At 42.6% G+C, this 26,260-nt stretch overlaps 1 protein-coding gene across 3 annotated transcripts; it reads left to right on the top strand.

Moving 5' to 3' along the window:
- The first annotated feature begins 8,026 nt into the window (after positions 1–8,026).
- FUCA2 (alpha-L-fucosidase 2) lies at positions 8,027–26,130 on the top strand. Of its 3 annotated transcripts, none has more exons than XM_053290356.1 (7): positions 8,027–8,465; positions 13,709–13,896; positions 17,538–17,877; positions 18,437–18,647; positions 20,924–21,114; positions 23,887–23,995; positions 25,549–26,130. In XM_053290356.1, the coding sequence occupies exons 1-7, from the start codon at positions 8,248–8,250 to the stop codon at positions 25,687–25,689; spliced, it is 1,398 nt and encodes a 465-aa protein (XP_053146331.1). In that variant the 5' UTR covers positions 8,027–8,247; the 3' UTR covers positions 25,690–26,130. The 3 variants fall into 3 exon arrangements, with proteins under 3 accessions (XP_053146331.1, XP_053146341.1, XP_053146352.1); XM_053290366.1 differs by having other exon boundaries at positions 8,028–8,397; XM_053290377.1 differs by having other exon boundaries at positions 8,373–8,550.
- Positions 26,131–26,260: the final 130 nt, after the last annotated feature.

The following is a 26,260-nucleotide window of genomic DNA, read 5'->3' as shown; positions in this document are numbered from 1 at the left end:
TGTTAGAATTGTGATGATCACGGCGTACAGCTCATGAGAACCCCAAATCCACAATCCCAGAAAATTAGAATATTGTGAAAAGGTTCAACAGTAGGCTCCATGTGTCCCACTCCAATCAGCTAATCAATCCATAACACCTGCAAAGGGTTCCTGAGCCTTTAAATGGTCTCTCAGTCTGGTTCATTAGGAATCACAATCATGGGAAAGACTGCTGACTTGACAGTTGTGCAGAAAACCATCATTGACACCCTCCATAAGGAGGGAAAGCCTCAAAAGGTAATTGCAAAAGAAGTTGGATGATACCAAAGTGCTGTATCAAAGCACATTAATAGAAAGTTATGTGGAAGGGGAAAGTGTGGAAGAAAAAGGTGCACAAGCAGCAGGGATGACCGCAGCCTGGAGAGGATTGTCAGGAAAAGGCCATTCAAAAGTGTTGGGGACTTTCACAAGGAGTGGACTGAGGCTAGAGTTAGTGCATCAAGAGCCACCACACACAGACGGATCCTGGACATGGGCTTCAAATGTCGTATTCCTCTTGTCAAGCCGCTCCTGAACAACAAACAATGTCAGAAGCGTCTTACCTGGGTTCAAGAAAAAAAGAACTGGTCTGTTGCTCAGTGGTCCAAAGTCTTCTTTTCTGATGAGAGCAACTTTTGCATGGTCTGGAGGAAGAATGGAGAGGCACACAATGAAAGATGCTTGAAGTCCAGTGTGAAGTTTCCACAGTCTGTGTTGATTTGGGGAGCCATGTCATCTGCTGGTGTTGGTCCACTGTGCCTCATTAAGTCCAGGGTCAACGCAGCCGTCTATCAGGAGATTTTGGAGCACTTCAGGCTTCCTTCCGCAGACGAGCTGTATGGGGATGCTGACTTCATTTTCCAGCAGGACTTGGCACCTGCCCACACTGCCAAAAGTACCAAAACCTGGTTCAATGACCATGGGATTACTGTGCTTGATTGGCCAGCAAACTCGCCTGACCTGAACCCCATAGAGAATCTATGGGGCATTGCCAAGAAAAGGATGAGAGACATGAGACCAAACAATGCAGAAGAGCTGAAGGCCACTATTGAAGCATCCTGGTCTTCCATAACACCTCAGCAGTGCCACAGGCTGATAGCATCCATGCCATGCCGCATTGAGGCAGTAATTGCTGCAAAAGGGGCCCAAACCAAGTACTGAATACATATGCATGTTTATACTTTTCAGAGGTCCGATATTGTTCTATTTACAATCCTTGTTTTATTGGTTTCATGTAATATTCTAATTTTCTGGGATTGTGGATTTGGGGTTCTCATGAGCTGTACACCATGATCATCACAATTATAACCAATTAAGGTTTGACTTATCTCGCTTTGCATGTAATGCGTCTATCTCATATATCAGTTTCACCTTTTAATTTGCATTACTGAAATTAATGAACTTTTGCACGATATTCTAATTTTTCGAGTTTCACCTGTATGACTGGCCCAGAGTCACCCAGTAAGTTTCATAGTTGAATGGGGATTTGAACTTGGGTCTTCCTGGACCCACCAACTCTTTTTGTTACTGCTGTTTTAAAAGTGTGGTAACTTTTTATTGGTGTTCTTTGCTCTAGGAATTCAACTGAACAGAAAAGTGGACTGAAATGTAGATTTCCAAATAATAAGCAAATAAAGTATCTTCTAGCCAACACAATATGGCAAGGGGTAAATTAATGTATTAATTGATTGAATAGTCAGCCTTAAGAACTGCCTACTGGTGTCCATAAAAGATGCTATAGGTCATCCTATAATTTCTTGAACAATTGTCATTGAGAATATGGTGCATTACTCACAGGGTCTGGTTGCTCTTTTGATACTAAATAATAAGCCAAAAGCCTGGATGGCTTTTAGAAGGTTTAGATAAATTCATGAAGGACAAGTCTATCAGTGGCTACTAATCTGCGGGCTACAGGCCACCTCCAGCCTCAGAGGCAGCTGCAGAGGAGTAATAGCAGTAGGAGAGAGGGCACACCCTCAGCTCTTGCCTGTGGGCTTCTCAGAAAAGACATGCCTATCATCACGTACAAGGGAGAGTCGTCAGACAGATAAATACACAGGAACTTCAACTTTTGAGAGATGATAACAGTACACATATGCGGCCTGAAATGCAAGGAGCTAACCATTCAAAGATAATTGAATTAGTGAGCAAATAAATCCAGTTCCTTTAAGGGAGTTCTGGCAGCATTTGCACCAAGAGAGTTTTGAAAACACTTACTTCAAGGTGGTGTTTGAAACCTCCTGCAGAGCATATATTTGGTGGAGCCCGTTCGGCTCCTTGGTTTTCCTCGGAGCTTAGGGCGATGAAGCAACTCAAGCGACGCTGGAGGAAGAGTCGTCATGAATCCGACCGAACACGGGCTAGAGCCCATTTTAGGGACTATGCCGTGGCGGTGGGGGCGGCGAAGAAATGCTTTTTCTCCGCCTCCATTGCGTCTGCTCAGTGCAGACAAACAGAGCTGTTTCGTGTGGTGAAAACCTTGCTCCACACATCCCCCCAGACAATGGGGGAGAAGCATCTACAGCTCTTTGTGATCGGTTTGCCTGTCGCTTTGCAGATAAAGTCGCTTGCATCCGTGCTGACCTGGACTCCAGAGTTTCGGCAGTTCCGGCAGACGTGCCTTTGGTACCATCTGGTCCCATTGTGTTGGGTTCTTTTCGGTTGGTGTGGCCTGAGGATGTGGACAAGATCCTGGGCAGTGTGCGGGTGACTTCGTGTGCTCTTGACCCTTGCCCTTCATGGCTAATAAAAGCTGCCAGGGAGGGGACAGGTAGATGGCTGGAGGTGATCGTTAATGCTTCATTAAGGGAGGGCAGGATGCCATTGTGCCTTAAGGAGGCGGTGGTAAGACCTCTATTAAAAAAGCCCTCCCTTGATCCCTCCAACCTGGACAACTATAGACCTGTGTCTAACCTCCCCTTTTTGGGCAAGGTGATAGAGCGTGTGGTGGCATCCCAGCTGCAGAGGGTCTTGGATGATACGTATCATCTGGACCCTTTTCAATCTGGCTTCCACCATGGGTATGGGACTGAGACTGCCTTGGTCGCTCTAGTGGATGACCTACGCCGGGAACTAGACAGGGAGAGTGCGTCCCTGTTGGTTCTGCTGGACCTCTCGGCGGCGTTCAATACCATTGACCATGGTATCCTTCTGGGCTGCCTCTCGAGTATGGGAATCGGAGGCACTGCGTTGCAGTGGTTTCGGTCCTTTCTTGAGGGGAGGGTTCAGAAGGTGGTGCTGGGGGACTACTGCTCGGCCCCGTGGCCGTTGGACTGTGGGGTCCCGCAGGGATCGGTCTTGTCCCCCATGCTGTTTAACATCTACATGAAGCCGCTGGGAGAGGTCATCCGGAGATTTGGACTGAGTTGTCAGCAATATGTGGATGACACTCAGCTCTATCTCTCCTTGTCATCTGATCCTAGGGAAGCGGTGGATGTCCTTAATCGGGGGCTGGAGGCCGTGATAGGTTGGATGTGGGCTAACAAACTGAAATTGAATCCGGATAAGACAGAGGTACTGTTGGTCAGTAGGAGAGCCAATCGGGATGAGGAGATTTTACCGGTTCTGGATGGGGTTGCACTCCCCTTGAAGGAGCAAGTACGCAGCTTGGGGGTACTACTGGACCCAGCTCTGCTTTTGGAAGCTCAGGTGGAGGTGGTGGCCAGGGGTGTCTTTGCACGGCTTCGGCTGGTGCACCAGCTGCATCCCTTTCTCGAGAAGGCAGATCTGGCCACGGTTACCCACACCTTAGTCACGTCGCGGCTGGATTACTGTAACGCGCTCTACGTGGGGCTGCCCTTGAAGAATATCCGGAAACTGCAGCTAGTGCAAAATGCGGCAGCGAGGCTTTTATCCAGAGCTGCCCATTGGGAACATATCACCCCCATTTTGAAAGAGCTGCACTGGCTGCCGGTTCGTTTCCGGGTCCAATTCAAGGCGCTGGTTTTGACCTTTAAAGCCCTAAACGGTTTGGGCCCGGGGTATTTGAGGGACCGCCTGCTCCCAAGGGTTGCTGCCCGCTAGACAAGGACATCTGAGGGGGCCCTGCTCCGGGTGCCGACAATGAGGGAGGCCCGGCTGTCGTGCACTCGGGACAGGGCCTTCTCTGTTGCTGCCCCCAGACTCTGGAATGCTCTCCCAGTGGCCATTCATTCCTCGGACTCCATCACGGCTTTTAGAAAGCTTTTAAAGACTTGGCTTTTTACCCAGGCTTTTACATGATCATTTTCTACTGCGGCTTCTCTGTGTTTTTATTTGTTGTATTGTTTTTATGCCTGTTTTTATATGTTTTTATACTTTTAACATGATGTTTTTATTGTCTTTTTACTGTATATTTTTAACTTTTGTAAACCGCCTTGGGGTTATCTTTTTAACGAAAGGCGGTATATAAATGCAAAAATAAATAAATAAATAAATATCAGAGACAAAATATTTTCACATTTAAATAATCTTATTTCTAGATAGCAGTTGTAAAAAGTGTGGCAGAGATGAATGAGATCCAACGCCTGTAAACAACTAACTCAAATATCAGCCACTAGCTATTGATATAATAATGGTCCCTGCCATCCTGTAAATATTCTCCCTCCATCAAAATGACTGCTACTCTCTAGGCGTGGTAGAACAGGCTACTCTCTAGGCGTGGTAGATAGGTTAATATTCAAAGTACCTCCATAATAATACTAAACCTGCTTTCTCATCATGTTTAAAAGTTGCTGATGTGTACTGAATTGGAATTTAAAACAAACGTCAATTTGAAATGGTATCTATCTAACTACATTACAATACTCAGTTATGCTTATGTGGCATAATGGTTAATGTATCCACTTGCATAATTATTAGCATTAATGATAATGTCATTCTGCCTCCAGGGTTACTTCTACTTCTATTATTTATTTATTTTTATGTATTTAAAATATTTATATAACACCCAAAACTTGTGTCTCTGGGTGGTTTGCAATTAAAATAATTTAAAACATCAAATCATTTAACAATTAAAATCTTTTAAAACATTAAATATCTTAACACATTTAAAACCCAGTTTAAAATAATAATAATTTTTTGTAGAACCATAGATCTAATTAAAAGCCAAGGTGAATAAATAACTATGTCAGAGATACAGATGCACAGACCTACAGACAAGCATATTTGTTTTGAGTTTTCCGCTGTCAGTCAACAATAACTAAAGTTGTTGCTTTCTGCAGGTTGGATTTCAGAGTATGATCATGGGACAAACTGTGAGGCGCTTCACACAACTGGTGTGAAGCGCCAGATGGAGTTTGTGTAGGGAGAGCGGGCTCCCACGCCTGGCCGCAGCTCCACTGGGTGCTCCGGGGGGTTGGGGAGTGCCACCATGTGGCATCCTGGCACCCAGGAAGGCACAGCACGAGTGCACAGTGCCTTCCTGGGGGCCCCTCCCCTCTCCCCCCACCCCAGTGTGTGTACACGATCAAATAAACATGGAGTGAGCACTCCGTTAACCTTGTTTAGGGTGAAGGGTAGTTAGGCAGGCTAGCCGCCAGAGAACTACTGGGCTTGCCCGCAAGCCCAGTGGTTCTCATGATTGCTCAAAACTGGGCTAAGGGACCCCAACCTGGTTTTGAGCAATCGTGTGGATAGCTTCTGAATCTCTTGTAGACAGAGAACAAAATGAGCCAACACTATGCTTGACTGCATCTGAAGCAATACAGATAGATACCAGGGATGTGCATGTAATGGATTTTGCATTTTGTTTTGAGCTCAACACAAAATGCAGATGGCTGAAAACATTTCATTGAAACAGTGGTCGACCCAGTTGTTTCAACAGACAAACCTCGAAATGTGTCAAGTGTTTCGGCCATAGGGAACAACAGGGAAACTCAAAACACCCCATTGTTCCACATGGGTAGCTCTTAGGGACACCAAAGTGGATTGGGTGTGGCAGAGCATGATGGGTGCTACCTACTATCCAACCCACAAAAGAAATGGGCAAGCAGCTGATTTTAAACAAATTTTTAACCAAACACCCATAGGATCCTACATTTTCAACAGCCATAGGATAGGATCCTACATTTTGAAACCCTCCTTTCGGCTCCCCCTCCCCACCAGCCAATGGGGATACAGTTGCCCATGACAATACTTTATTTGTATGATAACAAGCACAGGGCAATTGCAAGCCAATCGGAAGCCAGTGCCAGAAAACCAATTGGCAAGGGAAAAACAGGCCTTCAAAATGGTGCTCGAAACGTTGACACATTTTCAATCAAAATGGGGTTGTTTTGTTCCGAGCTCAAAACAGGTCATTTATTTAAAGGGTGTTTTGTTTTGAGCTTAAAACACTCAAAATGGCCCATTTTGAGTTGAAATGTTTCAATGGCGAAATGTTTTGCACATCCCTAATAGAAACAGGAGAAGTACATGGATGGTACATATGCAGGTGGCCCGTTCAATGTACAGTAGAGTACACCAGATGTACCAGACACTTGCATACCAGACCATGCACAGGTATGCAAGTGCAGACACAGCTGAAGAAGTACTGTATCTGTGGTCCCAACAACAACAGAGAAGGCAATCAAATGTTCTTTTAATGAAGGCCACAATTCTGCTAGCTTTTCTGAAGCTGCGGAAATCGTTTAAGTGAGCTCTCAGGGCAAGCTTTCTTGAATTATAATAGGAGTTCTGCAGACATCACTAACAATTCTTTGCATACTAAACTCGGCCATTGCCGGGATCCAAAGTACTGCTCAGCTAGTTTCACATGATCAAGCGGATTTTTGTGCTCCCCCCTTCAAATTGCAGTTCTTTGTGCCACATGAAAACTGGTTTTGATGGAGATTTCAGAATGGGTTCATAATATACCATGGGAGGCACATTACAAAGGGGTTTTTTTAAGTCTCTCGTCACACACAGCAAACCATTCTTTGGATAATTTAGCAGAGGAAAAATAAGTAAACTTGCTTTGTGTACAATGAATCCATACTGTGTTTTATTACTTTTCCCATGTAGTCTGGTTCGATACACTACCAAAGATATTTTGACATTTTTTCAATATGTATTAATTCATTTATATTTTAATACTGCCTGATATGTATAGCCCAGATAGCCAAGTTGGCCTTATATATAGATTTCATGAATCAGCTCATTGGCTGATGAAATGCAGCCTTTGATTTCAAATAGCACTCACCATTCTATTTGCCAAGTTGTTTATAATGTGATAACTTGAATAACTGTGATATCAGGGCTCAGAGAGACACCTGTCCGCTTGGAGAAGCTGCTGCCCAACTGTGTAGAGTAGACAATACTGAGCTAGATGGACCAATGGTCTGACTCAGTATAAGGCAGCTTCCTATATTATAAAAACGGATACTACTTACTTATATGGTAGTGGCTCCGGGGGCCCTACCTGTCCAGCCCCTGAATAGTACAGACATTCATGACACAATTATGACACTCATGCCATTTTCAGAGTGGCCAGGATAGATGCTGTTGTTCAAATATTGCACTGCATTACAACAGAAGACAGAATGAAAGATGGTGTGCATTTAAGGACACCATTCTGTTTAAAGAAAATCACAGCTCAGCTTCTTTAACCGCTCCCACAAGAAGAGAGGGAAATGCAAACTAGACAGTAAAGAGAAATCCGAAATAAGGTTCCTTTAACACTGTTTTTAACGATTATTATTGTCACATATTTATTGTATCGCTTCCAAAATATCAACTTGCTCACAAAATTTCAAACGCTGGACACATCTTAGCAAAGATGTCCCAACCAATTCTCAAGTCAGACACTACCCCAAACAGATAAAAACGACTGTCAGTAACAGATAAACGCCACTATTAAATGCAGATTCAGTAGACAGCCGTGATAGTAACCTTTATATACAGTAAGGAAGGCAGTAGTACGACGAAGTTACTCCTTTTGATGGATTCCGAACGCTCATTGATTTAATCGGCATAAAAACCCGCCGATGATCACAGAGCCTTCGATCTGAGCCCGAGTCACACGCCTCAAAGCTCATTCCCCCGCCCTCCGAAAAGGGCTCGCCGGCCGCCTTACTGCCTGCCCTGCCCTTGAAAGGACGCACCCAGCTACCTAGCCCACGACTTTTCCCCCCAAGGAGAAACAGAAAGCAAAGCCGCAGGCTGAAGCAGCCGCCTTCCTTCGCCGCCGGTCAGCTGACTGGCGTCATCATCCTGAGAAGCGGCGGCACAGAGAGGAACTGAGAAGCGGCGCGCGAGGATTCTTGCTCCATCATGTCTGGCGTCCCCAGCTCCTGCCTTCCCTTGGCCGGCCTTTCCCACCTGCTCTTCCTCCTTCTCCTGCCGGGAAGTGCCGCCGCTCCTCCTTATGACCCGACCTGGGAGTCGCTGGATTCCAGGCCGCTTCCCGCTTGGTTTGACGAGGTCAAGTTTGGCATTTTTATCCACTGGGGCGTCTTCTCGGTGCCCAGCTTCGGCAGTGAATGGTTTTGGTGAGGTTTCTCTACACAACTCTGCCTTGCCTTTCCCTCTCCTCTTTTTGTTTCACAGCTCGAGCCCGTGACTGTTTTCTCGAAAGTAAGTCTCGTTGCATTCCAGGGAAATGCCCATAAGTCAGTGTCTGTGCGCGATTTAAAGACCTCCCTTGAATGGGGAAACTCATAGGTTGAAGCACGCCTAGCTGCTCGATCCTATGTAAACTCTTTACTCAGTTGCCCCCGGCAGGGCACTCTCATTTTCCTCTCTTCATTCGTAGGTAGAAGTCTAATGGTTTCTTAAAGAAACCTAGTGGCCAATTTGTCAGTACTTGGTATTTATATTTGAAAGTGCTCTGCCTGCAACCTACTTGGAAGCTCTGCTGCTGCTTTATCCCTGAAGTGCGGAGTTGGCTATTCTGGTACAGTGGAAGTGCCTCTGAACATGCTCAGAGGCACTCTGCTAAGTCAAGGGCCCGTGAGGATGGCCCATGGGCAAATTCTGGAAACCCCTGCCCTACTCCCATCCAACATCTGGGGCTAGATCAATAGCTTCCTGTTTGCCTAGCTTTGAACCTTAGCCGCTTAGTGCAATAGCATAATTTTCCTATAACAGGGATTCCCAGAGGTTGTTGGATTACAACTCCCATTATCCCCAACCACAATGGCAGTGGTTGTAGCAAGGGATAATGGGAAGTGTAGTGGTCATGCCTATGCTATGGAAACTGCTCATCTAGTCCTGAATCTGAGTGGTACTACACTTCAGGGAGAGGCTACTTACCAGGTTAGGATTGGGGCTGCATAATTTGCAGCATAATTATGCAGCATGGCAGCATCATTTTCCACCCTCTGGATTGGGACTGAAAAAAACCTATTCTCATTCCCCACCCCAATTCCAGGATACTTTAATTGTTACTGGCTGTGCTCCATTTTTATCTAAAAGAATCCTGCCCCACTAGATTAATTAGAACCCGAGGAAGTATTTTTTTTCTGACCCTAATAAATCTCATCATAGCTTCAGAGGGGTTATTATCTTTAAAACCAGGGCTGCAGATCTCCTGCTAAGCATTTGAGGAGTCACCCCTGTGCTCAATTTTACTGAACTCCCCCAAACACTCCCTCCCGCCAAACATTTAGGAACATAGGGACCTGCCATATACTGAGTCAGACCATTGGTCTATCTAGCTCAGTATTGTCTTCACAGACTGGCAGCGGCTTCTCCAAGGTTGCAGGCAGGAATCTCTCTCAGCCCTATCTTGGAGAAGCCAGGGAGGGAACTTCAAACCTTCTGCTCTTCCCAGAGTGGCTCCATCCCCTAAGGGGAATATCTTGCAGTGCTCACACATCAATGTGATGCAACCAGGGCAGACCCTGCTTAGCTATGGGGACAAGTCATGCTTGCTACCACAAGACCAGCTCTCCTCACTTTACATCTAAGTGAGAACTTACTCCTCAGGCTTTCCTCTGTCTGCACCCCTTAAAACCATAAAACATCTTGGTCTGAGAGCATTGAATAGGATAGCATAAGCTGTTACCGACTTGCATGCCAGTTTCCTTCTCTTTTCCACCCAACCCCCGACGTCTTCTTTTTTAACTGACACTTGTTTGCTCTGAACATTCTATGATTCTGAAGGCCTCTGAGCATGCTCAGTCCTCATTGGACTATTGTGGGGTTATATTTATAATTACATTTTTATATTGTCTCAAGCAGTAGTTTCTAGGGTTAGGGTATCTGGGGAATTCTCAATATCTGGGGAATTCTCTAAATAGTAGCAATGATACTTAGAATTTATATAGCGCTTTTTGAGCGTGTAAAGCACTTCACGTGTACTTTCTTGACAACAATGTTATACGTAAGTATTACTATCCTCATATTGGAGCTGAGGCTAAGCGAGAGTGACTTGCCTAAGGCAACCTGGGGAATTCGTGGTAGAGGATTCTGGAAGATTTGTGCCTCAGTTTCTTGGCCATTATGCAACACCACCTCATCTTGTCTGTGGGTATCTCCATTTTGCCATCCTATTGATAGGTACAGGACCACCAAGTTTTCTGTTAGCTATTGTAACGATCACGATGTTGCAAGGCAGAACACTGGAATCACAAACAGGTTCCAAAACAAAGGAGTTCTTGAACATGGGACTTGAATTGGTTTGGTCTCGAGTGGGTCTAACGTAGCACAGCAGCAATCTTAAGATTTTTTAGAACTCAGGGTGCAGGCTTCATTCCAGCTGCTTTAAAGCTCTATACTGCAAAGGTCGTTCCGCAATTATTGTATGGTATTCAATTAGGTCCATACTCAAGGTTTGACATTCTGGAAAGAAGCCAGTCATGGTTCTTGAGGAACTTATTTGGCACTCCAAAATGTACAGCGAATGTGACTTTAAGGACAGAGGCTGGCTTTATAAAAATTGAATCTCGGGCCTGGCTTCTAATTATCTATTTTTGGTTGAAAATACATCTGCGACCAGTTGGTTTAATTCCTGAGTTTCTCTCAGCTAGTCCCCAGTCACTATGGTGTGCTACAGTAAGTAATAAACTCACCTTTCTAGGCTTAGATCCAGCTCAATTGCTGGAACTGGGTCTAGCGAATGCGAAAAGAGTAGTGAGACAATGCCTTGTTGATATTGAGATCCAAGAAAACGGGGCTGTACTTCCAGAGTTTTATAGAGTAATAAGAACTAAGATGGACCTTTCCCCCGCAAAATATCTGTCAACAATCACTTTTTCTAAGTTTCGATGGAAATTTACGAGAGTAAGGGTTAACTCCTTTCCATCTGCACTTCTAGCCGGGAGGTTTCAGGGTGTTCCTTTAGAAGAACGACACTGTAGTTGTGGGTCAGGAGATACAGAAACTGTTGCACACATTCTTCTCCATTGTAAATTCCATTTATATCCTAGGGAACATCTTATTGCTCCTTTAATATGTAAACTGGTATGATAATCTTGATGATAATCTTGTAAAACATCTTCTTTCAGATAAAGATGCTTCAATTTCTATTTCTGTAGCTAAGTTTAGTTATACAGTGGTCCCTCTACTTACGAAATTAATCCCTTCCGAATGCACATTTGTAAGTCGAAAAGTTCGTAAGTCGAAAAGCGGTTTCCCATAGGAATGCATTGGGAACGGATTAATGCGTTCCGGAGCCTAGAAAAAAGACCCAGACCCCCAGTAAGGCTTGCAAACTGCACAGGAACATTTCTTTTCAAGAATAAACAGGCAGTAAACAGGCAGGCAAGTCAAGGAAACCGCATGTAAAATTCGTAAGTCGAGGAAACCCCATCTAAAAATTTGTAAGTCGAAAAAACCGCATCTAAAACCGGATCTAAAACTGCCGTTTGTAACTCGAAAAATACTTATGTCGAGTAGTTCGTAAGTCGAGGGACCACTGTATTGCTTTTAAGAGGTATAATGGGACATCATCCTAATTCTAAACTGTATGTGTATGTATACACACACACACACACACACACACACACATATATACACACACACACACATACACACATTTTAATGTTTATTAGTTTTTATTCTCTGTTTGGTCAATGACTGTAAATAAAATTACAATTACAATCCACATCAATTTTGTTTTTCACATAACTACTATTATCCCACTGTAAATTTTGCTGCACTGTTCTCTCAGCTTGTTCTCAAACATTGGCCATCTACTTCTGTAGTAAAGTTCATAATTTCTATGGTTACACTATGAACTTAAGAGAAATAAACAGTTGGCAGTATGGGAGAGGACAGAAGTAAATTACTTTACTGCTGAAGTAAATGACCAATGTTGTTTCCACACCTGCATATCATTTGTATTTGCATATAGCAAGGCTTCCAAGATTCAGATTTGCAACAAATCTTCATCTCGTCCCCCACAAGAATTTGAATGTTGGAAAGTCAAACAGTAGAGAAACACAAGCCCCATTCAGACATTATGTTTTACAAGCATACAGATGTCTGTGTACATGTACATGTTTTTGTGTGAATGACGGTGCAGTGCATGCAGTCTAAAAGTGAACCTGGGCACAGGCCCCCCAAATACAGGGGGCAGACGGGAAGTATACTGCTGTACAAATGTGGAACATAATATGTGAAGAACTATATGTGAGTATAGATGCACAAATTGTACACGCATTGAACATATTGTATGAACAGGCTTGTAGATATTGGCCCACATGTTGCACAGTGTTATGCAGGAATTTCTGATCAGCCTGCACTACTGTGGCCTTCTAAGGAAGCTGTGGTCTTGTGCAAGAGTGCAAATACTGAAACGCAGTGCTCCCACACTTCAGGAGCACTACTATATTGCTTCCAATGTAAGTAGCACTCCTGAAGTGCAGGCATGCTGCTTTAAGTATTTGTGCTCTTGTGCAAGGCCACCAGTGTTTCTTTAGATGTCTGCAGCTGCGCAGGTCAATCGGAAATGCTTGTTTAATGCTGCACAACATGTGGGCCATTGAAAATAAATGAATGACAAAGACAGAAGATGGATATCTAATACTTAGGAAGGACAGTCAGGTAGGGATGTGCACGGAACTGTGGTTGGGCGGTTCAAAGACGGCGGGGGTGCTGCTTTAAGGGCAGGGGAGGGTGCACTTACCCCTCCCACCACTTACCCCCACCGGTGCTCACTGCTGTTAAAAGCCTTTGGGGCAGCAGCATGTTCCGGCCGCCCTGTTGCCCTCCTCGGCATGCGCCCATCATGGCACACTGCCGCCACGAAGGCTTTTAACAGCAATGAGCACCGGTGGGGGGAAAGCGGCACCCTCCCCCCACCCTTAAAGAGGCACCCCTCTCAATCAAACTTCGAACCGGCCCCATGTTCAAACCTGTTCAGAGGCCCGTAAAAGGGCCTCTGAAGAGGTTCATGCACATCCCTACAGCTGGGGAGCTCTTGTAGAGTTCCGAAGCCTTAGTCCTCCCCACTTAAAACAAAAGACAAAAACACCCTGCTGAAACTTATGAGTCCTGGAATGGTTGGTGTGTATAGTCATGCTTGCAAACATTTATCAGTTAGTCTGAGGCCTAGAAAGCTGTTTGGTTTAGCTGATGTTCCAGGATATGCCCAGTTCTGCCTAAGATACTGGTTGTGTCTTTTTTTACTTGTGGATGCTAAATTCATGATGTGCCAACTACATAGGTGGTTCACCCTGTAAATGTCTTATTTTCAGGATAGCTGAAGGAATTCACTTCAAGGCAAGATGTTTGGGAACATCTGAGCTTGTGTGCAGATACTATACTATGGTATATTATTTCTTTACAGGTGGTATTGGCAAAAAGAAAAGAGAAAAGATTATGTAAAATTTATGGATTCAAACTATCCTCCTGGATTCAGTTATGAAAATTTTGGCCCCTTGTTTAGAGCTGAGTTTTTTGATGCTGATCGGTGGGCAGACATTTTGAAAGCTTCAGGGGCCAAATACGTTGTCTTGACTTCAAAGCACCATGAAGGTAAACCAAATACTTGTCTTTTATAGATTAGTAGTTTGGTGTGCTTACTTCAGAAGAATGTGGAACTTACTCACTCAGCTGCTTAGGATCTGGGTTTTGTTCCAAACTCTGCAAGGAAGTAGTTGATTGGTGTTATGATATGGTTATTATTATTATTATTTGCATGCTTATCCCACCCTCCCTCCAAGCAGGATAGCATATATCTCAGTAAGACTGAGGGATTGGTTACCCCATTCTAGGTTGGCCCAGTTTTACCTAATGACTGTCATGATTCAGTGGAGATTCACACCCAGTATCCTTGTTTCAAGTCTAGCACTCTGTCCATTACTTCACACTGATTCCGCTTTAGGAGACAATACATGAATTTGGGTGCATCTCCTGATGTTCTTTAGAGTAGCCAAATTCCATGCCTGCTCTCGAGAATACCAAAAGGTGCACTCAAATGCACTTCTCCAAAACTGAGAAAAACATAGTACGATGGAACCAGTCTGATGTAGCAGATAACAGTATTGGACTTGAACCAGGGTATGGTAATACCTTCCTGTTGAGACAAATTGAGCAACACTTCTGTTGTTTAATAAACCAGAAGCATGTGCTGTTTCATACATGTAATGAGTGCCATGCACTTCTGCAAGAAGCTTGCTGCATTGTGATTCCATTATAAACTGAACCACTGCTGTTCTATCCAGATATTGTTCTGTTATAAGAACGATATGTTAAGCACCGAGAATGCAGGAATCATGTATAATCTGAATGAAGAAAATGTAAATTCTTACTTTCGTTAGATTATGGTCGACAGATCCCAAATTCAAATTTTATAATAAGAATGTAAGATGCGAAGAAAACAAATTGTTTGTTTTAGCAAATTACATTTGCCAATCTAGGGCTATTGGAGATTCTGGACGACTTTAGCAAACATTAGAAGTGTGGAAGGAGGTCTTAGCATTTCACCAGGGAATGTTCTAGTATTCATGCTTTCGTTTCAAACCTTGCTGTTTAGAAACTTGGCTTCTGAACAATGAAAACTCTTGATCTTCAAATACAGGTGAAACTCGGAAAATTAGAATATCGTGCAAAAGTCCATTAATTTCAGTAATGCAAATTAAAAGGTGAAACTGATATATGAGACAGACGCATTACATGCAAAGCGAGAAAAGTCAAGCCTTAATTTGTTATAATTGTGATGATCATGGCGTACAGCTCATGAAAACCCCAAATCCACAATCCCAGAAAATTAGAATATTACATGGAACCAAGAAGACAAGGATTGTAGAATAGAACAATATCGGACCTCCGAAAAGTATACAGTGTACTGTGCTTGATTGGCCAGCAAACTCGCCTGACCTGACCCCATAGAGAATCTATGGGGCATTGCCAAGAGAAGGATGAGAGACATGAGACCAAACAATGCAGAAGAGCTGAAGGCCGCTATTGAAGCATCCTGGTCTTCCATAACACCTCAGCAGTGCCACAGGCTGATAGCATCCATGCCACGCTGCATTGAGGCAGTAATTGCTGCAAAAGGGGCCCAAACCAAGTACTGAATACATATGCATGCTTATACTTTTTGGAGGTCCGATATTGTTCTATTCTACAATCCTTGTCTTCTTGGTTCCATGTTATATTCTAATTTTCTGGGATTGTGGATTGGGGGTTTTCATGAGCTGTACGCCATGATCATCACAATTATAACAAATTAAGGCTTGACTTATCTCGCTTTGCATGTAATGCGTCTGTCTCATATATCAGTTTCACCTTTTAATTTGCATTACTGAAATTAATGGACTTTTGCACGATATTCTAATTTTCCGAGTTTCACCTGTATGTGATATTCAATGCAAAATTGTCCTTGTGCTGGGATTCTTTATAACAGTTTACATCTCAGTTAAGGTCGGCTCCATGTCTGAGGGGATCCTCAGCAAAGTGCTCTCTAGTGGGCCCTTTCCTTACCTGGGTTAGCCTCCTGCTCTTCTCCTTACATTGGTGGCAGATCCCTACTAACTGGGCAAAGAATCACCTTTTCAAAGTGGTGCTAAATTTATTATTAGCAGGGGAAGAGAAACTGTCTCTGTTCAGTCTCAGCACAGCATTTCTCCAGTGATTGTTGCTGGTGATGTGATTTAGGTTATGTTTGTGATTTAGATTATGAGCCCTTCAGGGACGGGGACCAGCTTCTTCTTTTTATTTTACTATGTAAGCACATTTTAGAAATGTTCTGTTGATGCTGATGCTGATGATGAAAATAAATATATAATATATAATATATTAATATTGTGGTGCCCCCCCCCCCTTCTTCCTGGCAGTAGGAGCAATGGGGATTCTAGTCATGTTGCCATCCCACTGCAAAGCCTCTGAGTATAGTACAACGCTCCCTGGACCATTGTGTGTAGGTCAGAAAAATGGGGGCCAGTGGATGCTGGTTAGAACACCATTTTTGCTGCCACTAAACCTGATGCCAAAGGGGAAGAGGGCCTGGACAGCTGTTTGAGAGTGCAATGAGCTGATGCTGGGTCTTATTTCACTATATGGGCTGCCATCCAAATAAGTTTTTTTTATGCATGTATCTGGGAATTGTATGCACTGATAGAGATGTAATTGAAGTTTTTCTGCAGCATCTCTCACTGCTAAAGAAGCAAGTAACTTTCATTTTAAAATAGCTTGCTTCTTTGGGCATTGGGCTGTGTCGAAAAAACATCACAGGAAATTATGCCTGTGTGTACGATTCCTGCCTGTTCATCTGAATAGCTCTTTTAGACTACAAGCATGGTGATGGTTTGTTTTGTCATGTGGCAGAAGACCAGTGGCCACACTATTCCCATAAGACAGAAATGTTAATGGCCTTTATATTTTGATGAATGCCACACACAGTCAAAACTTCTCCTTTGACCACTCCTGCGAGGTACCTTTCCCATCGTGCTTTGAATTAAAGTATTAATCTCTATTATTACTATTTATTTCAACAATCTTTAATGAACAAAGGAATAATGTGAACACAGTTTCAGTTTAATATGTACAAAATCTCAATTCTGTGTATCTGTACATGGGTAGGCTCCAACGAGATATTTTAGGCATGCTCAAAAGCATGGATATGAACAGTGAAGTTCTTGATTTCCCCCCCTTTTAACAGCAGACCCTCATGCTATATCATTGAAACAAAATTTTGCAAAAACTCAATCTGCTGACTCTTTATCAGCGGATTTTTAAAAAGTTTAATTTTGTTGTCAAAATTTGACCTTGGAATTTGCCAACTTTTGGAACTGAAATTTGACATCAAAGTTTGAAACTTGCCTGAACTAAACTTGCATCAATTAATGAAATTAATAATATAAATCTTATTGTGAATCATCTATATCAGAAACTTTCAGGCATGGACTGCTGCTTCATGCTTCTGTCCATGTAAAATATTGGCATATTTTGGAGAATATTCCTACCCAGAATACATTTCAAGACCATTTGCTACCAAGATTGTAAATGGAAAAATCTAGGATTCTCCACTGTTGCCATATGTGGATTCCAGCACATGCATTTTTATTACTGAACCTATTGCAAAAAATCTCAGTAAATAGGAATGTAAAATGAGGCATGCAAAATATTTACCATCTTTTTATTGTTTAAATATCATTCTAACCTTCATTTTCTAGGTTTTACTTTGTGGGGATCTAAATATTCTTGGGCTTGGAATGCTGTTGACATTGGACCAAAAAGGGACATTGTGTCTGAGTTAGCATCGTCCATTAGAAACAAGACTGGCTTACACTTTGGGCTGTATCATTCTCTTTTTGAATGGTTCAATCCTCTCTTCCTTGATGATGCCTACAATGTATTCACAACAAACCAATTTCCAAGGGCCAAGTCTCTTCCAGAGCTGTATGAGATTGTGAACAAGTACCATCCAGAGATTCTGTGGTCAGATGGAGATGGGCAAGCCCCAGACACTTATTGGAACAGCACTGGCTTCCTAGCCTGGCTTTATAATGAAAGGTGTGTCATTGCTCTCATTGAAATAATGTAGTTTAAGCTTTATATGGAAACATAGTAATTACTGCATTTGTTTTTATAACAGTTTGCTCAGCTCATTGCTTTAATTGAGCATTTGATAATACAAATTTGAACTTAGTTATTATCTAAAATAAGAGAGAGGGCGATGGGACTACTGTATATCCCTTCTTGTAATCATTGCAGGCTTGATGGGCAACATTGTACACAACAAATTGCTGCATACATCCTGTTCCCCCTCCTGGCAAGCCTCTGTACTTTCCATAATTGTGTTGGGGGTGTGGTTCAAATCAGCTGCCACCTTGCTTGTGCTTAAGTAGTTCAGACTAACCCTTCTATGACCTTGTGAAAGGTGGGACAGCACACTAGGAGGAGGGTGGGGGACATTAGCTCATGTACCTAATCATATGGTGAGTGATGCCAGTTAGACATATCATTCAAATTGGCCCAGTACTGTAATGATAATAGCTGATAATGGAAGTTCCCAAAATGTCTGGGCATCTGGATTGCAGGTACCATCTAATATATATCATTTCATCTTCAGCCCAGTTCGGGACACAGTTGTAACAAACGATCGCTGGGGAACAGGCACTATATGTAAACATGGAGGATATTACACTTGTGCTGATCGATATAACCCAGGACACCTTTTGCCTCATAAGTGGGAAAACTGTATGACTATTGATAGATTGTCATGGGGATACCGGAGGAATGCACGGTTGAATGATTATCTTACAATTGAAGAGCTCATCAAGGTAAAGTGAGACAAAACTAGAACTCAAAGGACCTACATGCCTTTCAGTCTGCTTCTTTTTCTCTCTCCATATGGTTCTCCCTCACCAGTTAAGATATTCTACTAGAGTCCTGCTTTCTGCTCATGAGGTCAGGTTAGCTTTCACAAGAAGCTGAGCTTTCTCGATAGTAGTTTTGGGGGTTATAGAACAACCTTCCAAATGAAATTGACTATTGTGTATCAGTTACAGTCTATAAAAGGGACTACAAGGACCCCCCCCCCACACACACATACAAACACACACACACCTCTTTAGAAAAGCTTCATGGACTGAATGTGACAGGATAATATAGGATAATATAGGATATTGCTGCTGATATACAGGTGAAACTCGAAAAATTAGAACATCGTGCAAAAGTTCATTAATTTCAGTAATGCAAATTACTGAAAAGTTCATTAATTTCAGTAATGCAAATTAAAATAATTGTTCTATTTACAATCCTTGTTTTATTGGTTTCATGTAATATTCTAATTTTCTGGGATTGTGGATTTGGGGTTCTCATGAGCTGTACGCCATGATCATCACAATTATAACAAATTAAGGCTTGACTTATCTCACTTTGCATGTAATGCGTCTATCTCATATCAGTTTCCCCTTTTAATTTGCATTACTGAAATTAATGAACTTTTGCACGATATTCTAATTTTTTGAGTTTCACCTGTAGACATCCAGCTTGTGTATTTGTTGTGTTCCAGATCTTGAATGTGTTACTGTTGTGAGCTGCCTTCAGGAAAGGAGAGTTGACATACAAGCAGGGTGGATTTGATTTAAATCACGATTTAAATCACTAGCAGGGTGGATAAAAATAAAAAAAAATCCAATTTAAATAAAAAAAATCCAATTTAAATCAAAAAATCAGATTTTTTTGATTTAAATCGGATTTTTTTGATTTTTATCCACCCTGCTAGTGATTTAAATTGTGATTTAAATCAGTTTGATTTAAATCAAATCCACCCTGCCTACAAGTGATTTTAATAAATAAATCCATAGTTCTTGCTCCAGACTATCACAACTTGAGGAATTTTTAAGTCTATGTGGGTGGGTATGTGTGATCTGCAGAGTTACCTCCTGAGAGGCAACTCCTGAAAAATAATCCTGTTGCACTAAGATCTCAGCCATAGTTGTTAAATTGTGAAAGGAAGGAACATTGAAAGGGGAACACAAGCACTAAGAGAAACTTGCTGTATGAGGAAAGGTACTGCTGCCAACCCAGTGCAAAAGATAATGCTTGCTCTGGGACTGACTGCCTCAAACTTCTGAGGAAGTTATTGGTGAGGCTACAACTAAGATGAAGTCTGTAGTAATTCACAGAAATGGCTCCACTTGAATAACTAGACCTTACCAGAACCTAAAGCTTCAAACTTTGTACCACTGTGTTGATAGTCATACTACACTTTTAGTGTCAGGCTTGATTTGATTTAAATCAAATAAATTTAAATAATGATTTAAATCACTTTACAGAAGGACTCTATTTTAATTATCTAAATTACTAGTCAGGAAGATTCTGTTTAAACATCATTTTCTGTAAAAGTACAATCTTGTGTAATATAACAATACATATTCAGAGATGTAGGTTTCATTTTCAGAAGGTAGGCACACACTTCTCATAATGCTGTTTAATTTGGGCAACCAGGCCTTGCATTTCGTTGTTGCACTGCTTGCATTTTGCACGGATGCCTTTCTTACCCACAGATACAGGAACTTCATTAAAATGTTCCCAAATGGGGTCTCTCTTATGGCCTGCTGCCATAAGTGTTTCATTTCTACAATGGAGGATACACTTGGAAAAGGTTTCCTCAAGACTGCATGAATATGTTCTGCTAATTTTTGGTTTCACTTTCTATTCCCCCTCCCCTCCCCTATCCCGTGCATCTATCTCCAGATCTCCTCCTGGCTCAGATCTTCATCCCCCACAAATCCTCTATTCATTCATTGACCTTCTCTATCTTTGCACTTTTGGCAGCAGTGACAGGGGGAAGGGCTTGACTGTGTGTATATGCCAGTACACACCACCTGCAGAATAGAACTGAGCAGGCCTGTTATCTCTCACCCCCAAACTGCTGTTAACATTCATAGGATATAACGAGGTTATGATGAATATTAATGATCTAGGTTCTTTATGAATTTTTAAAAGTTCAATTTAAATGTAAAAAGTCCATTTAAAAAAACAACACATCAATTTTTATCAACCCTGTGAATGCTCTCTCTTTCTGTTTTCACCTCCCAAATAATTCCAGGAACTTGTACAAACAGTGTCATGTGGAGGAAATCTCTTGGTGAACATTGGGCCCAGTCATGATGGTCTCATTCCTGTTATTTTTGAAGAGCGCTTAAAGCAAATGGGGACTTGGCTGGCAGTGAATGGGGAAGCCATTTTTAGCACTAAACCTTGGAGAGCCCAGAATGACAGTATCACACCGGGAGTATGGTAAGTTCTCTAAACAAACACACAGGGTGTTATGTCAAAGTGAATGGGTTTATTTGTTAGGTTTTTGTGTGCAATGTTCTTGGCAATCTTTACTGAAGAACTATTACTTCTGAAAGTGCCCAATATTTAATTTATATACTTGGATGCCTGCAGATTGCATGACAGAATTCTTTGGGCAAGCATCAGTAGGGGTTTATCTGAAAATGGTGTAATATTATTTATTATTATTATTATTATTATTATTATTATTATTATTATTATTACATTTATATCCCGCTCTTCCTCCAAGGAGCCCAGAGTGGTGTACTACATACTTGAGTTTCTCCTCACAACAACCCTGTGAAGTAGGTTAGGCTGAGAGAGAAGTGACTGGCCCAGAGTCACCCAGCTAGTATCGTGGCTGAATGGGGATTTGAACTCGGGTCTCCCTGGTCCTAGTCCAGCACTCTAACCACTACACCACACTGGCTCTTAGTTGCTCTTGTTCTGGAAGAAAGCTGAGAAATCAGAAGTTCCAGGTTTAGTATGGTTTAAAGTTAGTTATGGAAATGCCTGTATTTATTTTATTTTATTTATTGATTTGATTTGTATACCACCCTTCCAACATGGCTCAGGGCGGTTTCCAATTAAAACAAACCACTAAAACAGTTTAGAGGTACTATCAGTTGTTTAAAATGTTCCAGAGACTCTGAAGGCAAAATATGTGAGACTTAAGTGTTTGGATTTGGATAGCATTTGTATTTTATCTGTTGAATCTAAAAACAAATGGTATAAACCACTGGAAATACTTGTGTGCAAATTCCATTTTAAGATTAACTACAAATGTGCATGAGCCCAACTGAATGTAATAGGAAATGCACTACTAGTCAAGTGCTAACTGATGTATAGGACACTAAATGTACACTGTATACATTATTCCTAGGGCTGTTATATTGAACAGCTATTGGCAGCCATTTGCCACTGAAAACAGGTACTAAGAGTAACTTGTATATTGTCCTCTGCTTATTTTAAACAAAGTGAGCTTGAGCCAGCTTGGCCGATGTGACTGCTGTGCAGAAAGCTGTATTGGGCAATGTAAACAGAAATAATTTTTTCTGTTATGAGACACAAACCCTTCAAAAGCTTTTGCTTCTAAAAGTTATAACAGATAGCAGCCTTCAGGGACATATTTCTGGAAGCCAAAGAGCACTTTTGGATGGTGAGGAGAGGAACAAAAATCATTCTCCTGCCCTCTCCTTGCATGCACAGCAAGCCTTTCTGCAGCACCCTCTCAGCAAAGGTGGAGCTCTGCAGAACATATGGACCACTATTCTAGTCTCCGGTACAGGTACCGTGTTTCCCTGAAAATAAGACATACCCATAAAATAAGCCGTAGCAGGATTTCTAAGCAGTTGTGCAATATAAGCCATACCCCGAAAATAAGACATAGTGGTGATCTCTCCTGGCTCAGTAGCAGGCTGCTTGCTGAACCTTTTCCCCTATCCCCCTGGTGTTTGTGTGGGGTGAGAGAGACCCACAGACAGGGGCGTAACGATACCGGTAGGGGTGGCAGGCTGCAAGCTGAGGCATACAGTAGAGGGAAGTATGGTAAAAATCTCCTCAGAAAATCTCCTCCTCAAAAATCTCCTCTCCTCCTGGTGGCGGCGGGCGGCGGCGAGAGTACGCCGGGAAGCGACGCTGGGCAAGACGGCAGGCCTCGGCGTCGCTCTGCGCACTCCCACCCGCCACCGCCGTGCTTACCGTACCGGTACTCTCACGGCGGCGGCGAGAGTACCGGTACGGTAAGCACGGCGGTGGCGGGCGGGAGTGCGCCGAGCGACGCCGAGGCCTGCCGTCTGGCCCAGCGTCGCTTCCCGGCGTACTCTCACCACCTCCCGCCACCGCCGCGCTTACTCTCGCCGCCGCTCGCCACCGCCAGGAGGAGGGGAGATTTTTGAGGAGGAGATTTTCTGAGGAGATTTTTACCGTACTTCCCTCTACCGTATCCTCAGCTTGCAGCCTGCCACCCCTACCGGTATCGTTACGCCCCTGTCTGTGGGTCTCTCTCACCCCACACACACACCAGTAAAGCTGCTGCTTCCCAACACTGACCAGCAACAGTCTGTGGGTCTCTCTCACCCCACACACACACCAGTAAAGCTGCTGCTCCCCAACACTGACCAGCAACAGTCTGTGGGTCTTATATGGATCATATGAGAGTTATGACGATGTTCCAGAAGAAGATGACTTAACTATAATTGAATAAATGTAGATTGTTGTACCACACTTAATAAAAATAAGACATCCCCTGAAAATAAGCCATAGTGTGTCTCCTTGAGGAAAAATAAATATAAGACAGTGTCTTATTTTCGGGGAAACACGGTATTGGAACTGGGAAGGAAAAGAGATACCATTTCCCCCCATACCAACGATTTCTGAGGCAGAATATTAGCCCTTGACCTGACAGGCTAGCTGATGGGATCTGGTCCTACTCCCTGATTTCATCCATCTTTTAAGACAAATTCATTCAGCTGTTCTTGCCTCACCTGAGTTTCTTCCTTTTTATAATATTCCGTATTCTTCTCTCCACCCAGTGGGATAGCAATTCTAATTACTGGTTGGTAAGCACTCTTCCTTTCTCTTCGGAAAAATAAATGTAATTTAAAAGAATACACTTCTTGTGAGTGCAATACTTGTAACAATAATAATAAAGCACTGATGGTGTCACAGTGTTTGTAAAGGTAATTTATCTTCACTAAAAGAATTGTAACTTTCATACTTAATTTCCCTCAGGTACACATTCAAACCAAAAGCAAACTTATTGTATGCCATTTTCCTTAACTGGCCATCTTCCGCAGCTATACAGCTTGGAGAACCAAAAGGCATCGTTGGCAAGACTGAGGTAAAATATTTGCCTATTTGCATAACTGTTGGTTATAGCCTGGGTTCTCAAACCTGGGTCCCCAGATGTTATTGGACTGGAGCTTCCATCCCCAGTCACCATGGCTTTTAACTGCCTCCCATTGGCCATTGTGGTTGGGGATCATGGGAGCTGTAGTCCAACAACATCTGGGGACCCAAGTTTGAGAATTCCTGTGTTACAGAGTTGCAGAACTTGAAATCTATTCTAACACTTTGCAGCAAAACAAGATTCTCCATATCCAGCACCTCAAACTGATTAACCTACATTACCTAAACTTTATTGGCCCAAGAAGAGATCCAGAGTTGCTTAAGACTAATTCTTTACAACCTTCCTGTGCATGTCCATTGAACCCTATAGAACTCTGAGTGAACATAGGATTGCACTATAGGTTTTTACTAAAGCACCTAGATAGCTAACAGAAGCAAAGTAGTCAAAATGGTATGAGGAAATGGGTGAAAAATCTTCAGAACTGCCAGTCAGGAAAGCTTCAGATGGCAGTGGTGGTGATGGGATCAGATAATATCTTAAAAGATGGACTATTGTATGAAAACATAATAGAACAGCACAGTAGCCATACTTCACATGGGAAATCTTGAACTGATCCAGTGCAACAACTGGTCCCCAGTTAGTCAGTCTGGATGCTTTAGAGTGAACAGCAGGACAGAGTACTCGAGTCCTTGTCAATTGTATAGCAATTGTGGCAGTGATCTAGTTGTACAGAAACAGTTCCACAAACAGTAACATACTGTGCAGTGTCCTTGAGCTTTATGGAATGGTCCCTGGTTCTAGTGTTGTGAGAGAGTGAAAAAAATGTCTCTATCCACTCTCTCTTTATTCCATGCATAATTTTATATGCCTCTATCATGTCTCCCCATAGTCGGCTCTTTTCCAAACTAAAAACCCCCAGATGCTTAGCCTTGCCTCCATAAGGAATGTGCTCAAGGCCCCTGATCGTCTTGGTTGCCCTCTTATGCACACCTTGGTTGCCCTTTTCCAGTTCTACAATATCCTCAAGATATGGTGACTGGAACTGAACATAATATTCCAAATGTGGCCACACCATAGATTTGTATAAGGGTATTATAATATTAGTATTTTTATTTTCAGTCCCCTTTCTAATGATGCCCAGCATGGAATTTGCCTTTTTCACAGCTGCCTTTTTCACTAGGGATATGCATGAACCGGTTTGGCACTACTTTACTGGAGCGACAAACCGGTTCAAAAGTTCTATGTTTTGAGCTGGTTCTGGGTTTGTGTGTTCCTTTTTTAAAGGGGCAGGGAGGGTGCCCTTATCTGCCCTGTTGGCGCTGCCCCACACCAATGCTCTTGGGGACTGCAGTGTACCTTTTTGCAGCCTCGGTGAATGTCACCACGCAAATGACTGACGTGTGTGCATTTTCCAACATTGTTAGTGCCGATGTGCACCACAACAGCTGAATCCTCCCCTGTGCTGGTTGAAAGAAAAATTGAGAGAATGAGACTATATTTCTTTGCAATAGTTCTCCCATATAACATCAGCTTTTCTGTTTCAGGTGACACTCATTGGTTATGAAAAACCATTGCCGTGGACTTCTTTAGGGGAAAGGGGAATGTTGGTGGTTACACCTCAACTCCCATTTACTAAATTTCCCTATCAGTGGGGCTGGACTCTACAGCTGACTAATGCATATTAACAATAGACAGCTCTCATTTGCAAACTACTATAATCAAATTTTTGTGGATAATTGGAGTTTGTTCATCATGGCATAATTTTGGGGTGAATAGGGATATGTCAAAATAGAGACTTCTTAGAAAATGTATTAATGCTGCTCCTTATTCAACTCTTCTGCCATCTTTTGAAACAAAGCCCTATAGAAGTATGTGTCAGGTTCTCCAAAACAAAGAGTAAAATGCGAAGATGACACATGCAGTGGTCCTAGAGACTCTCAGAAGGCAGCCTAAGCAGAAACATTCACATTTCCAATTCTGAAAGGATATTTAGACATTGAAAAACAACCTGGAACATGGCTACTATGAATAATCTTAGAAGTGGTGCTTGAGGAAATCTTTATCTGTAAAGTTTTTGGATACAACATTGCCAGTTCTGCATTTTAAAAATGAAACTGCATACTTAATTGACTGTCTTTTTCACCTCCCTAACAAAGAACAAACCCTGATTCAGTTAAAGTGAGACACTACCTTGTGCAGATAGTAGGAAGCAAGTCCTACTATTCAGTGAGACATCTTCCCATGTGTGTTTAGGGC

The sequence above is a fragment of the Hemicordylus capensis genome, chromosome 1 (assembly GCF_027244095.1).
Source record: "Hemicordylus capensis ecotype Gifberg chromosome 1, rHemCap1.1.pri, whole genome shotgun sequence".
Classification (NCBI taxonomy): domain Eukaryota; kingdom Metazoa; phylum Chordata; class Lepidosauria; order Squamata; family Cordylidae; genus Hemicordylus; species Hemicordylus capensis.
This window is presented reverse-complemented; position numbering and strand designations above follow the sequence as displayed.